The sequence below is a fragment of the Oratosquilla oratoria genome, chromosome 8 (genome assembly GCF_046742065.1).
Source record: "Oratosquilla oratoria isolate Oo_2021 chromosome 8, ASM4674206v1, whole genome shotgun sequence".
In the NCBI taxonomy this organism is placed as follows: Eukaryota; Metazoa; Arthropoda; class Malacostraca; order Stomatopoda; family Squillidae; genus Oratosquilla; species Oratosquilla oratoria.
In genome coordinates, this window is record NC_134784.1 from 34,764,638 (window position 1) to 34,780,472 (window position 15,835).

Below are 15,835 nucleotides of genomic sequence, written 5' to 3' on the forward strand. Positions count from 1 at the left end.
AGAAAGTCGCAGGGGAGTTTCAAGACAAAGGGAAAGTGGCATAGTTCCTATTTACAAGACGGGGGAACAGAATGCACTGACGCCTGCAGACAAGTGCCGCTCACTATTATAGTTAGAAAAGTACTAGATTAACCCACTCAGTGTAATATATATTAAATGGTAATAATATTAATAACAACATTAGTAATAAAAACGAAAAAATGTCTACAATTAACATGAAACGATAATCTGAAGCTCCTTATGATCTTCAAAGGCGTTTTTCCTTCGGAGCGTGAATGTTCGGCGGTTGGGCACAGCGAGAGAACCAATTCGCTGGCCAACTAATCGCGGACAAGTGGACAATGTTACTAAAATTTATTATTATTATCATCGTCCTCATCATCATTATTCATATCAACATTAACATTATTAATATTAATAATAAATTTTATTTGTCATTGAATCAATACACATGAAGTGCAGATAATGAAGAGAGCACATAGTTCGAAATAACAATTACAATTGCCAAGGGCAGAGGAAATGGATAACATATTTCGAAAATTTTGTAGAATTGCTTATATTTCGAGAACTGTGGATTTACTTACTTGAAATGAAGTGATGGATCGTGAGTTTTGGCGACTGGAACGCGACAATGAAGACGAACAAAAAAGTTCTGTAAGGAAGGATCCAGAATAAAAGCGTTAGTTAACGAAGTATTAGTGTATATTTTGTGATCAATAACCAGCGTTTCTATCCTTGAGATAATATCACACTGAAGAGGTGGAGTCATGAAAGGTAGAAAGGAGGGATGGTGTAATAGAAGAACTTATGGTAATAAACATTCTATTTTTATTTATTTATTTTTTTGAGCGGAGACTAGTATTCGATAATAAAAAAAATCTGCAGCTCAGGTCCATGTTGGGTGTCAGAAAGGTTCTTAAGAAATTAGTTGTATATATTTACAATCTGCACTCGGTATACTTGTACGAGGCTATGGAGCCTGATAAAATATAAATATCAGAAAGATAGGAGGAAATGAGAAGAAAAGTGAATTTGAGTTGTGGGGGTGTTGGAGGGGGGGGATAAACATTAACAGAGAGAAGAAAACTCTTAAAGTGTTTGGTTCAGATATTGTTCTTGGCCAATGGGAGATCAGTGACAGCGAGTGACGTCATTGGCGGCGTTTAACCGAAACGACGTTTTGAAATGCGCCAGAAATTGCAACATGCTTTCGAAGCGGGCGAGCCCTACATAATCAATATTATTGCGCAATATTCCGTACTGTTAAATATTACTGATTGTAGGGATAGTATTGAAGAATGGCACAATATATTGACGACACCAAATGTACTACAGGGCAACCACGCGTGCCTCTTCAATACCATCACCTACACCGTCAATAATATTGTACAATAGAAAATATTGAGCAATAATACTGTATCGTGTATGACCGCAGGATAGATTACTTGCACCAATTATGCCTTTCCTACAATAATAGATTAAAATTCAATCCACAATTCTGTTTTAGGTCTATGTATCCTTTACCTAACCTTTCTTTCTCTTAAAGTTTAGCATAAACTTTCGATCAGTAGAAATACATTAATATCACAACAGGACGTTGCTAAATTCTATTAAAGGAATCCCGTTGTATTATACATACACATATACCTGTTTTTTCTCTCATATACGCGTCCTGTATATATGCATAAAAAAACTATACGCCATACGATATAATGGATTACTAAGTAAGATTCTTGTGCCGCTCACTGTTCCGCCTCAACAGTTTTTCATTATTGCTCAAGTGTCGCATTCTTCGCTTTCAGGATACGGCATTATCTTCATCATTCGCACACACACGAACCTCTACTTTCGCACACATTCAGAAGTTAAAAGTGTATGTATGTATATATATATATATATATGAAAGAAAAGTTGCGCTAAACTTAGGTCTGTCATCATGGCGCAATCGGTTAAGTCACTGACATTTGTCACGAGCTAGTACAGGTTCGACTCCTTGACTGTGCCACGTTTCAATTTCTGCATGTTGGCATATTCGAGTTTCTCGATGTTGATGGCTTAGAATTAAAGTATGGTTGATAAAAATGTATGTGTATATATATATATATATATAATATATATATATAATATATATATACGTTCGTAAAGAGCTGGAGTCCAGGAGCCATGTTATCGGAAAATTTCGAAACACTGGACTAATAAATTCTGTTACTCTGAGTCCAGTGTTTCGAAATTTTCCTATATATATATATATATATATATATATATTTATATATATGTATGTATGAAGCGGCCTTGCTGTGGATGTGCTGTGTCTTGCGACACTGCTTCTGACCCGGGGCAGTGGACGGGGTGCGGAGGTGACCCGTCATCTAGGAGGTGCTGAGATGGGAGGGAGGGTGGAGGGGTGTGGAGTGTTTTCGGGGATGGAATGGGTGGGAATGATTTTATGCCTTTTCCTTTTTGGCTACCTCCCTTGGTATATGTATGTATATGTGTGTGTACACACACACCAAAGGCCCTTTATATTTTATAGTGACCAAATACAAGCCCCCCCCTCTCTTTTCTCAGACCTCAGTAATGAAGGGGTCATCCCTGACTCCGGCACACTTCTCGGGACACAGGCAATGCAGTGAGGCACAGATCTTCCACAACAGGACCCGAAAGCCACTTTGTTCACACTCCCCACCCTCAACACTTTATTGTGTAGGGATTCTTCATCTACCACTAGAAAAAATAATTAAAATTAAATAAAAAATAAATATTGGGGGGTACGGAATCCCTTCATCCATTTGCTTATATATATATATATATATATATATATATAACTTTTTTTTTTTTTTTTTACTAAAGTCACATGTAACCACCTTTCCCACTCCTATATTTTTTCTTTGTTTTTGTTTGATAGACATTCCACGTGTAAAATAAGATAAAATAAAAAGATGGACAAACTCCTGGCATAACTTAGAAGCTAGAACCGTGAGTGAATTCGCAGCTAGGTGCGATGGTGAAAAAGGATATAGGCAATTAGGCAAATATACTTAGATCAAATGCGATTCAATTACATATGTATATATAACATGTATGTGTTATAGTTTGCTGTCCGTAAATAAATATTTATCGGAAATACACATGTTTAGACTGATTTTGTTGAAAAGACCAATAAGTACACAATTATTCTTACCAACCATTTACATTTTTATTCTGGGAGTGGCTCAGCAGACAAATGCCTAAGATCTGCGCATTGCATTCAACGGACGCCAGCGAAAGGCCGCGATATGACGTCATCATACCGATTCTTTTACGCCGTTCGTAAGACGCTTGGATGTCGAGATGCAAAGCTTCACTTTAAATGTTTAGACCTAAAACTCATTACTTGGCACGGGAATTTTGAAAGGTACATTATGGCATCAACAAAATCTCCTTTACATTCATGTTTTATTACGATTCACAAAGCCTTTGCACAAAAATTCACACGAAGTGGACAGAATAGTAGTTACTTGCATGACCCTGGAATAAGCAAAGTCACGAAAGAAAAATGCTTGCTCCAGTAACGACGAACAATACAACAGCGGGACCCATTTTTATTAAAGAAAAATAAGTTCTTACTGATATTTCAAATAATATCAGTACAATCACACATCCACCCATATTAACTCACTCACCCGCCCACCCAACTGTATCTAAGTTTGGATAAAAAATTGGATAATTAAAGTATGCAAGTTATAATTCTTAAAATACTACAGTTGACCACTAGAATACCAATGAATATTTTAAAATAATTCCTATACCAATACAAACACATCAAAGTAATAGTATTATGCGTATGTTTAAGACAGATGGAACCTTTTTAGAAGCTCTGCCAAAGGATTCGAACCCTGAGCTAGCGTCTTGACTTCGTGATTATGCACGCACAGGTCAGGGTTCCAATCCCTTTGCAGAACTTCTAAAAACATTCAATAAGTATTATGTTTAAATTACTTCACGTAGTTCGATATATGACGTCATGTTGATTGGCGGATGGAGTACGTGTGATCTCAACACAAATTGTCGTTTCTTGAAGGGGTAGCATTTCACAGTATGTGCGTAATTCTGCACTTTAGTTTATACCAGAGACACAATCACCCACCTACTTGGTGACGTCATCTGAAGCATGCTGGTCTCATATTCATTTAGTTGTGGGTTCGAGTCCTGCACACCTCTCCTATTCTCAGCAGTGACTGTTGCTACCTGCCCACCAGTCCCTATAGCGCATAACAAAGCAAAGGAGAGTGCTTCGACCGCAGCTACTCAGTACCTCCTGGCGTAGGGTCATCCTCTTCTTGACCTCCCACCTGGTCTATATGGCTCACTGCATAACAAGTGAAAAGAATATTTATTACAATTACACCAAATTAATGTAAAAATTACTGAACTGCAACCTATACCAAGCAAATGTCATTCTTGAGTATTAGCCTGGAGCATCACCTTTCCTGTGGACGGCCTTCAACGTTTTTGCCTGAGGCATAAAGAAAAATGAGTGACTCTTCAATGACAGCGTGTGCAGTTCAGCCTTGATGGTCCACTACATGACGGACCTATCCCCTGAGGGACAATACAGCCTCTGTAGCTAATACCTAATATTAATCATAATTTGTGTTAGACTAACATTTCTTTTTCACATTTTAGCAATTACATACTCTGTGAGGTGAATAGGTAGGATTGCTTTTGTTTGACTTTCACAATAGTCTTTGGTGGAGATATAAATTTAAGTTACCATGCCCTTAATTATGTCACTTCTCTGACTTCTTGCTTTCATGTATTGGCATCACTTCACTCCATTTTAACCGTGAAATATGCCTATCTCTAAATACGAGTGACATCACAATGTTTTGGATAGCAAATTCCAAAGTCAACAGGCTACCAATGTTAAGTCTACTCAGCTGACATTATCAGCAAAGGTAGATATTCCTTATGCTTAGATTTTGGTAATAGCCAACATATTCACAGCTTTGAGACCTAGAAAATACATTTGCTTGTTTATTTACTGCTCGTTAGTGACCTTCCTTTCTCTTGCAGTCGAGTACGGCACACAGAAAGCTATGGAGGAGAGATACCGAGAGGGGCATCCTGTTTCTTCTACCTACTCGTGTCTGTGGCAGAAATTCTTTTGTTTGGCATCGAGGTGTTGGTTCTCATATGGGCATACAAGTATCGGAAGGGTTTTGCTTGGACATCGGATCCCAAAAAGGAATTCAATTTCCATCCAGTTCTCATGATCACTGGGTTCATATTCTTCATGGGACATTGTGAGTGGTGTTGAAGTTGTAGTTACAAATTTGACTTATTTTGTTTATTGCATTTTGTACAAAATATATATATATTTTTTTAAACTTTTAGTTATGAAAGAGAGTAATGAAAACTACTTACGATTATCATGCCCCTACCCTAAAAATACTGTTTTTTGCAGCACTGATCGTATACAGGCAGTACCGGTGCTGCAGCAAATCTGCCACGAAGGTTTTACACACTATACTTCACATGCTGGCTGTTCCCTGCATCGTAGTGGCGACGATAGCCGTGTTTGACTCCCACAATTTGGCTAACCCACCCATCCCCAACTTGTATTCTCTGCACTCCTGGCTTGGTCTTGTCACCATCGGCTTGTTTGCACTTCAGGTAACACGTACGGTGAGCTGGGAACTTCGAATAATGTGGCAGCTTCATTGCCTGAAAACAAGAACCAGTAGTCACACCTTTGATGCACACGTATGCGCCGCACTGCTCCGCCTAGAGATGCAAGATACCAGTAGTAATCTCGTAGATAGTGTGCCGAATAGTGGATGTATTCATGACAACAATTATCAATGCATGTTACTGTGGGTTGTCCATTCCAATCTCTCTTCCTCTTCCTCCAGACCTCTTTCCTTTCAGTAGATTTTCTTTCAGACATCACTGCTTCCTGCTTTATATGTACAATATTTCCAACTCTGCATTTTTGATGTATTTTGTAAGGCTCCACACATGCATGCATGCATGTGTTGTTCTTATTTACCTATGGTAGATGAGACTTTTCATGCTGTTCTGCTTTGAGCAACATTTTTGTTTAGTCACGGCCAATAGATCACTTTGTTTAACCTAGCAATGGGAAGCATTCGGCTGCAATAAGATGTATCAGGTGATGACAGTATGCATTTGGTGCCAACAGGATGCATCAGGCGCTAACAGGATGTGGTGCCAACAGGCATGTCTATGTTCCACCTCCTCTGTGGGGAGTCAAGAAGTCTCAACCACTACCATCATGGTGGGAGAGATGTCCTGTTGTTGCCATTATTCTGCAACATCTACATTGGAATAATCAACACCATCTTCATCTGCCTCTGGTGTGTCATTGATCTGCTGTGGTGCCATTGAGTTTTTGATGTCATGCAGAATTTGTTCACAAGGATAGCAATGGCCAGGACATCAATCTTCCCTCCCACTCAGCGAGATCCCCACCCCAAAAACACTTGCATATATACTTCACATAGATGTTACCTGTGATTCTGTGGGTGAAAGACAACATTTCAGCATTTTTCCCTGCTACTGATACTTGCCAGTAATGTGGGGCAAAATTTGGGACTATACACCACATGTGTACATTACATCACAAATAGAAATGCTCAAGAATCACAGTTCTCTGCATCACTTGTGGGAATGTATTTTGTGTGAAGTGCACCAACCTCACTTCTGTACACCACTATACACCCACATGGCTATGGCAACAATGGACGGACCAAACACAGCAACACTTGTTATGCTTAACACCACCTATCCCATTCACACTGTCCACAAACCTATGCCTACACCATCATTCATACACCCTACACCAACACAGCCTCTTCTGTCCCTCTTATTCTAATCACTGCAATAAATAGTTGCAATCCAGCTATATAACCCATGAACAACACAACTAAATGTACTTAGAGCCATTCCATCTTCATATTCCACCATTACAACAACCAAGTATAAGCCATCCTACACCACCTGCCCACAGCAAACATGATAAGTCTCTAATTTTGGCAAATACAAAACTTCACAATCTACATTACTTGAACATACTACAACTAATATCTGGATGTGAAGCTCTGAGGAGCTAACTCTGTCTCCAAACTAAGCCAAGGCTCTTTATTGACTAACTTTTTCACACTAGGAGAACTGACAGTTTGTGACTGGTCCCCTCCTCCAACTATCTGGTGACACAGAAGCAAGTCCAAATTAATACAGTACAGATAACAGTTTATTCCCAAATGGATCTATGTGGCATAAGGACCACTGCTGATGACATCAGTTCCCATTTGGTGAGGCCTATGCCGACATTTATTACCTATAGTCCCATCTTACAATTATCTCTCAGGTCTTTGATGCAATGTTTCTTTTTCTACTTAATATTATTTACCTCTAAATTTGAGTGCTTCTTTTTAATTTATTTAAAATCAATTTACAATTTTAGATCAGTTGCAGTTCAAGACTTGTATGTGTGTCACTTGATGCATAAATATAGATAGGATTCAATACAACAGTAATCTATCCATGTGTAAATGTTATTTTGAACATACAATCCTATGCTTTTTTCACCCAAACTGCACATTTTGTGGCTTTATTGCATTTCTGCTGTATATATTTCTGGGTCTAGTGAATCTGCACCATATATGCACACTGCAAAAATATCATGTATTATTATACTCATAATTCTACAAATAATGCATGATTTTTTTTTTTTTTTTTTTTTTTTTAGATCATCCGAGATGTATTTCTTTGTGATTGATTCATTATTATCTTAGGTGCTTAATTACTGTTGGTAGTGTTATGATGCATTTTCCAATCAGTTATATCTTTGTGTATGGGCTCCTAAGTTTTTTTATTTATCTTACTAGTGTGGAAAATATTTTGAATATCTAAACAAAAATACTTCAATTAAATTACTGAAAGGTTGCATCAGATATATTGTATATGTTCATTGATATACCATATCCAGGAACTATGTCCGACAAATGCATTCAAACCTGGTCACTTTACAGAGTGGATATCAGCTGGAAAAAAAAAAAAAAATATATATATATATATATATATATATATATATATATATATATATATAATATATATATATATATATATATATATATATAATTTCCCCCATAGTGAAGTGGAAAGACATTTCTCAAGACTGCTATGGAGACTTGAACTCATACTCTACAATTTTCTTAACAGTTTGTGGTTGGATTCTTCAGCTTCTGGTTCTTGATATGCTGTGAACAGAGCACTTCATCTTTCCGAGCTGCACTGCTGCCAATCCACTCGTCCTTTGGAATCGTCATTTTTATGCTCGCCATTGCCACTGCAGTCACAGGCTACACTGAGAAAGCTATCTTCTCTCTTAAGTATGTATACTGTTGTGTTATCACTATATTTTTAAATTGTGACGAAGGGTATACCAGCAATTTACTTTCCCCACATCTACATGTTTATTTTTCATATTGGCACTGTATTTTCACTTGTTTCCTTGGACAATATTCAATTTGTGTATCTTTGCATTTGCCGCTGCTGATCATGACTTCAATGCTGTAGGCTTTAAGCAGGGGTGGGCATTGATATGTTTACTGTTAAGCAATAAAAATTAAGTAATTTGTAACATGTTCACCTCTTAATTTTTCTTTCCAAGTTTACAGAATATTGTTTAACTTTGTTAAGACTTCTGTTGATTTCCATTAATACATCATTTATTCTCTGCTACTGGTAATTTTAGGCCAAAGGGATTTTAAATTGTTAAATCAGTAATGTCATAGTGGTTAAGTCAGATGAGTAAAAGCAGCAACGACTGCAACAGCACTGTAGGAGAGAGGCCAAACGCAGAGTATGGGATCCAATATATTTGACGTTTCACCCAGTAGGGCTTCTTCAGAAATAACACAGTTGAGAAACATTTTACTCCTTATAGAGCCCGAGCTTGCGGGGAGAAAAAAACATAAAAATGGTGTACACACAATTTGTGCAAATTGCTTGTTATTCGGTTATTAAAATTGCCAATGGTTTATTTATCACAAAAAATCCACTGTTCTGATTTATATTATCAATGAGGGATATAAACACAGATTCAAATCATCTACGTTTCATTGTATGGTTTTCATATTTTCCAATCTTGGAATTATTCTAGTCAGCATTGTGGCCTGTATCAAATCTATGTTTAACAATGGCATTATTCATTTTGTATATTTTCATATCATATCTATGTTCTAATATTCTCTTATCAATACCACGGAAACTTTCATCAATGTAGACTTTTTCACAACCTAGACATGGCACACAGTAAATACCTGCTTGACGAATATTTTCCCTGCTCTTATTTCGGCTTTTAGTAAGATTGCCAACTGTTACCGAGCTGGTTTTAACAACATTAACACCAGCCTTGTTTAATAATGGGGAAATGTTGTCTGCAACTGAGGTATTAGGTAATATGATCCTCTTTGTACATTCTTCTTTTATTTTTCTACTCTTTTATGTACAAAGAGGATATTACCTAATACCTCAGTTGCAGACAATATTTCCCCATTATTAAACAAGGCTGGTGTTAATGTTGTTAAAACCAGCTCGGTAACAGTTGGCAATCTTATTAAAAGCCGAAATAAGAGCAGGGAAAATATTCGTCAAGCAGGTATTTACTGTGTGCCATGTCTAGGTTGTGAAAAAGTCTACATTGGTGAAAGTTTCCGTGGTATTGATAAGAGAATATTAGAACATAAATATGATAGGAAAATATACAATATGAATAATGCCATTGTTAAACATAGATTTGATACAGGCCACAATGCTGACTGGAATAATTCCAAGATTAGAAAATATGAAAACCATACAATGAAACGTAGATGTTTTGAATCTGCGTTTATATCCCTCATTGATAATATAAATCAGAACAGTGGAGTTTTTGTAATAAACCATTGGCAATTTTAATAACCAAATAACACGCAATTTGCACAAATTGTGTGTACACCATTTTTATGTTTGTTTCTCCCCGCAAGCTCGGGCTATATAAGGAGTAAAATGTTTCTCAACTGTGTTATTTCTGAAGAAGCCCTACTGGGTGAAACGTCAAATATATTGGATCCCATACTCTGCGTTTGGCCTCTCTCCTACAGTGGTTAAGTCAACAAAACTTTTGACTGTAGACGGCAGGCCTGTAACCAGGACTTGAAATTAACAAGGCTGTTTCTATTGCCAGGGATGGTTTTAATTTTTTATACTTTTCCTCTTGCATCTGCAGGGAAAGGAGTGGGTGGGGGATGGGGGGAGTGTGTGTGAATGATGTTTTGGTGTGGCCCGAGGGGATTCTCCCTTTCTTCTCTTTTTCTCTGTGAGGGGGTGGAGAGGAGGGTCGCTGATTAAATGAAGCAGCTTTGATGTTCAATGTGTTGTGTATTGGTGCATTGTTTTTGACCCAGGGTGGTGGGTGAGAAGCAGGGATGACCCATCATCAAGGAGGAGCCAAGAAAAGAGGGAGGGAGGGATGGTGATTGGAAGTGGAGTATGTGGGGATGACTTTGGCTACTTCCCTTGTAAGGGGGAAAAAGCCCTTGGTACATGTATCTACAAAAATGTTTTGTATGAATATGTACAGGAAATCCTCTATATACAAAAGGGATATGTATTTTTAAACACTTTTTTATATTGAAGCAAGACTGGCCTTGGAGTTGCTCATGTGGTGAATTTCATTCTATACAATATTGTAATAATTTTTTCATACCTCTTTTCATACTGTAGTGCCACAATGGTGACTATGGTTTATCTTATTAAAGAATGGGTCTATTATATAGAGAAAATTGTCCCCACTTTCCTTTTCATAATTTCAAGTTTGCATATTGGAGTTTCATATATAGGGAATTTCCTGTAATAAACTAAGTTTTGTTATACAAAATTTATTATAAAGTATTTATGTATGTATGTATATATGTATGTATGTATAATATTGGTACTGTGAGAATGAAATTGGGGACCATCAAGCTGGATTCAGAGCCAAGCGAGTTACAACAGACCAAGTCTTTGTCTTGAGAAAAGCACCGGAAGAGTATTGAGAGTTTGAACAAGACATCATAAAATACATTCACAACAATGACAAAGAATGGGTAACAAACTTCTTAGCAGGGAAGCAGTGCAGAATATATTGAAACAACCAAATCTCTGGGACAAAAACTCCATCCAATGGCGTCCTCCAAGGATCGATACTCTCACCAATGCTATTCAACCTCTTCATAAACATCTTCCTAACCCCAGATCTTAACACCAGAACACTCATGTATGCAATGATTTGACAACTGTAACCCAGCATAAAAAACAGCAGCTAAGAACGCCCAAGCCTACTTAGATATACTTGTGTAGTTGCTCAGAGATATTAGAATAGAAGCATCACTCTAGAAATCATTGGTAACACTAATTTCTCAAGAAAACTATGAATCAACATCATACAGTAAAACTTAATAGCCTAGCATTGATTTTGGACAACAGAAACTCTAATTATATTCTTCAAACTGTTCAGAAGAGCCATCTTGGATTATACTTCTACAGCATGGTTCCCAACAATCAACAAAACAAACATAACTACTCTACAAATTTTACAAAACAAAGCACTGAGAATAATAACAGGTTACATCAAAACCACCCCAAAAGGATATTTATATACAGAAACAAAAATTGTCCCCCAGAGACTATATGAACATAGTAAGTGTACAGTCCTATGCAAGAACACTCAACTCACATACATCCATCTTATTATATCACATGAGCACTACCAGCTGAAAGTATAAATTAATCCACACAAAAATACATTCACACCCAAGTTGTCACCAAATAAGCTCTATAAGACAACACAATACTCCACCAACAACCCTGAGGCATCAGCCCAACAGAAAACTCCCTTGAGAGAAGCAAGAACTACACTGGGATGCTTGCATTCTGGACACCATCCATCATTAAAACAGTATCAACACAGAGTAGGCCTGATAGCCAGCCATGGCACACATTCACTCCCACTCATCTTAGATCCTCATGGATAAAGAGTCCTCCCTGTCTCCTGCCTAGAGGAGACAGAGACAGGTCAAAATTTCTGTAGTAGTAATTTGCAAGGTTCCTTATCAGTCTTTCTTTGAATCTAAGTATATACAATTCATCCAGCCTTCTCTTTTAGCCCACCAACTGCTCTTGAATAAAAACTTGACAGATTCAGTACACATGCCCTTCCAGTTCTGATATCAAACTGAGTGTCTGTTAAAACATTCAGCTTTTCAATATATCTAACACACCAGTTTTTTCATTATCCTTTCAAACAATTTAGCTATTACTCTGACCAGGGATATCTTCCTCTCTATACGAACTGGTACTATGTTTGCTCTTTTCCAATCCTGTGGAACTATCCCTTCTAATGAGCACGTGATTAGGTTATGAACCTTGTCTGCCAGTTGTTTGCTAGTGCTTCTACATGTTAGAATGTAAAATTTCATTTTCCAGGCTAATTGTGTAATCACATTGCTATGACTGAATGCCTAGAATACTGTCAGGGTGCAATTGCTACGAAAATTAAAGTTACATAAAATTGCAGCATGTCTTTGTCTTATCCATTAGTGCACAATACTTTTCTTATCATTGGTGTACAGTACTTCCTTCAAAGATACTTGTTATACAGGAGTTGCTTACTCTTGCTTTGTTTTATCAGCAGAATCCAGTAGCACTTCTTGTCATTTACTGTTCAAAGTAAGATATTCTCTGATGCATCTTATTTCAATTTCAGGAGTGAGTATGCTCAGTTTGTGGAAGAGACATGGGTAATCAATGCACAAGCCATGGTTTTGGCTGCCCTTGCCGTTGTCATGGGATATTTGCTCTACACACCAAGATACTCTCGCTCATCCTCAGCGGCGATTGTAGAAGCTCCTTCCACTTCTCATTATGTCATGACTCCAAAAACAAATTATTATTATTATCGAAATCATGAAGCATAGGAAATGTGATTTCTTAGCTTTCCTCTGTGAGCCAGCAATATGTTATGCTTAGTAGATTTAAGCAACTGTTTAAGATAGAGTACTCAAACTCCTTATTTCTCATAATTGAATTACTGCTATCATGTATCTTTCTTTAAAACTATATTAAGTTTCATCAACATCCTTATCATGTTTGGACATTTTTTTTCTAAGGTATTGATCTGTTTCCTCACCCTGTACAGATAGCTTCACTATACTTTATATGCATATTTCTTTTATTGAAATGTTTACACGGATAGGACCAATGACAAGTACCTGTATATGGTGGTCCTGTGAGACTGCTGTCAGAGAGAATTATCTCTCTGGCACCTGTCTTCAAAACTTGTCAAGGCCCTTGCCTCCATCTGGAGGTGCAGCCCTAAGGAACTGATACTCGGTCTGTGGACCAGCCCCAAGATCCTCACCAATGTTATTTCCTCCACCTTTTCACATAAAGAAAACTGACAACAACTCACAATATTTTTTCTACTGCTATAAGCCAGTTAAACAGAAACAGTGCCACATGAAAAAAAAAAAAATAATAACGCAAACAATAGTTCAATGTTTCTTCCAAGTCATAACTATGAGTGGGCCCAAGACCATTGTTGGCTACTGTGGAGCTGCGGGTTTCACTGACGTGAAACTTAAGGCAAAATTTATTATTATCAATATATACAGAGAATAATATTACTAGATATTATGAGCAACTAGGATTTTTTTCTTATATTTTCAAACAAAGATGCATGGAGCAATTGTTAAGCATTTGTGTGCATGTTGTATGTGGGATGGTTTTTTGTTTGAATGAATATGATAGATGTCCACTGTTTATGCATGTACCTGGAAGACATAGATTAAAATGAAGTTCACTTGGATAATGGTGACTTTCAATGGTATTTGAAAAATGTCAGTATTTTTTCATGACACTTCTGTCACACTTCTTTTTTCTGTGATACCACATTGCAATTCTATGTATGCCTTTTTCTAAAGTAAATAAAGATGGAAGTTTCCCAAAATAATTTGTTCAAAATTTCCTTACATTAATTTTTTTTCTCCATCATTTGACCTCTTCAGTACGAGTCAAATTATCGTGGGCAGCATTAGCTACCTGATATACAATGATGCATCACAAAAGTAGCATTATAAAATATAAAGTTACAGTTGTATTAGTCATTCTCTTTCACTCTGAATGCTAATAACCACAGAAAATATGATCAGGCCCATTCACAAAAAATGGGGGCCACTCAACTACAACTACAAAATAAATATAATCAAGACGCCGAAGCTGGCATCCTTATATACCCACTCGCTCCTCATGACGCCTACGTAGGCATCATCATATCGAAGGGGTTAATTGCTATAACGGATGGGTATGAAATGTGCAGCTTTTGTTAACTATTTTGTAGCTACATGACAGCAGCCAAAATAAAGGCATGTTTGCAATCACAATGGTCAACAAAGAATTTGTCCCATAGAAAACTATAGCTGTATTTTATGTTTTTGCATGCAGGACCCAAAAATAATGTCCAATTTTTTTCCATCACCCACAGTTTTTGTGTTCCACAGTATGTTATGTTACATATGTTATGTGGGATCAATTTTAATCAAGCAGTTGGGAACACTGGGTGAGAGTATTATGCACTTTCAGACAATCTGTTCTTCAATTGAACCATATTTATTGACTCGAGGAGATCTGAATGATCTTATGCAGGATTTAAACTTGTCAAAAAAGCAGTCAGAAATTCTTGCTCCCAGATTAAAGGGCTAGCATCTTGTTCTCCAGAAAGAATACAAAATTAGTTTTTACCATAAGTGACATTGTAATTTTGAACAGTTTTTCTCACTTGAGGATGGTGTGGTGTTTTGCAATGATGTATATTCTGTTATGGAGGAACTTAACCATAAATATGACAGGAATGAGTGGCACTTGTTTATTGACTCTTCAAAAGTGAGCCTGAAAGCTGTTTTGCTCCACAATGGAAATAAGTTTCCTTCTGTTCATCTGGCCCATACAGCTAACATGAAGGAAACCTATGAGAGTATGAAGCTTCTACTGCAAAAATTTATGTATGAAGAACATATATGGAATATCTGTGGTGACCTAAATGTTGTGGCACTTTTACTTGGAATGCAGCTGGGTTACACACAGTTTTGTTGCTTTCTATGTGAGTGGTACAGTTGGGATAAAAATGTGACCGAAACGATCTCTGACCCCAGGAGAGAAGAATGTTGTCAATCCTCCTCTTGTTGATTCAGAGAAAATTTATCTGCCTCCTTTGCATATTAAGATAGGGTTGATGAAAAATTTTGTTGAAGGTATGGATAGAATGGGCAAAGGATTAACATACTTGAAAAATAAGTTTCCTAGAGTAAGTGGTGCAAAAATCAAAGAAGGTATTTTTGTTGGACCACAAATTATAGGGAACTGATGAGACCAGAATTTTGATGAAGAGCTAAATGATCTTGAAAAAGCTGCATGGCTGTCATTTAAGAAAGTTTATGCAGATTTTTTTAGGGAATCACAAAGCAAATAACTAATCTGAAATCATAGAAGAGCTACTGACATCTTACAAGGCCTTGGGATGCAATGCGAGTCTAAAAATCCACTTCCTAGACTCTCACTTGGACTTTTTCCCTACAAATCTTGGCATCGTCAGTGACGAGCACAGTGAGAGCTTTCACCGGGATATTCTGAACATGGAAACTCGGTATCAAGGAAAGTGGAGCTCTTCAGTATTTACCTAGTTGTATTTTATGGAACAAGAGATATGCTCGTAGTGACCTGTTTTCGTATCTCCGCATCCAGTTTATTCTTAAAA

General features: G+C 37.2%; 1 protein-coding gene across 5 annotated transcripts in view; it reads left to right on the top strand.

Annotated features, from left to right (window-relative positions):
• LOC143027682 (plasma membrane ascorbate-dependent reductase CYBRD1-like) overlaps window positions 1-14,035 on the top strand; it is a 37,786-nt gene extending 23,751 nt beyond the window's left edge. For 2 of the 5 annotated variants that reach the window (XM_076189120.1, XM_076189118.1), the window contains exons 3-6: window positions 5,056-5,285; window positions 5,447-5,667; window positions 8,227-8,396; window positions 12,791-14,035. In XM_076189120.1, coding sequence (XP_076045235.1) covers window positions 5,056-5,285; window positions 5,447-5,667; window positions 8,227-8,396; window positions 12,791-13,001 — 832 coding nt within the window. In that variant the 3' untranslated portion in view covers window positions 13,002-14,035. Of the gene's footprint in view, window positions 1-5,055; window positions 5,286-5,446; window positions 5,668-6,184; window positions 6,360-8,226; window positions 8,397-12,790 lie in introns of those variants that run through there. The other 3 variants (XM_076189122.1, XM_076189121.1, XM_076189119.1) reach the window with 3 other exon arrangements.
• Window positions 14,036-15,835: the final 1,800 nt, after the last annotated feature.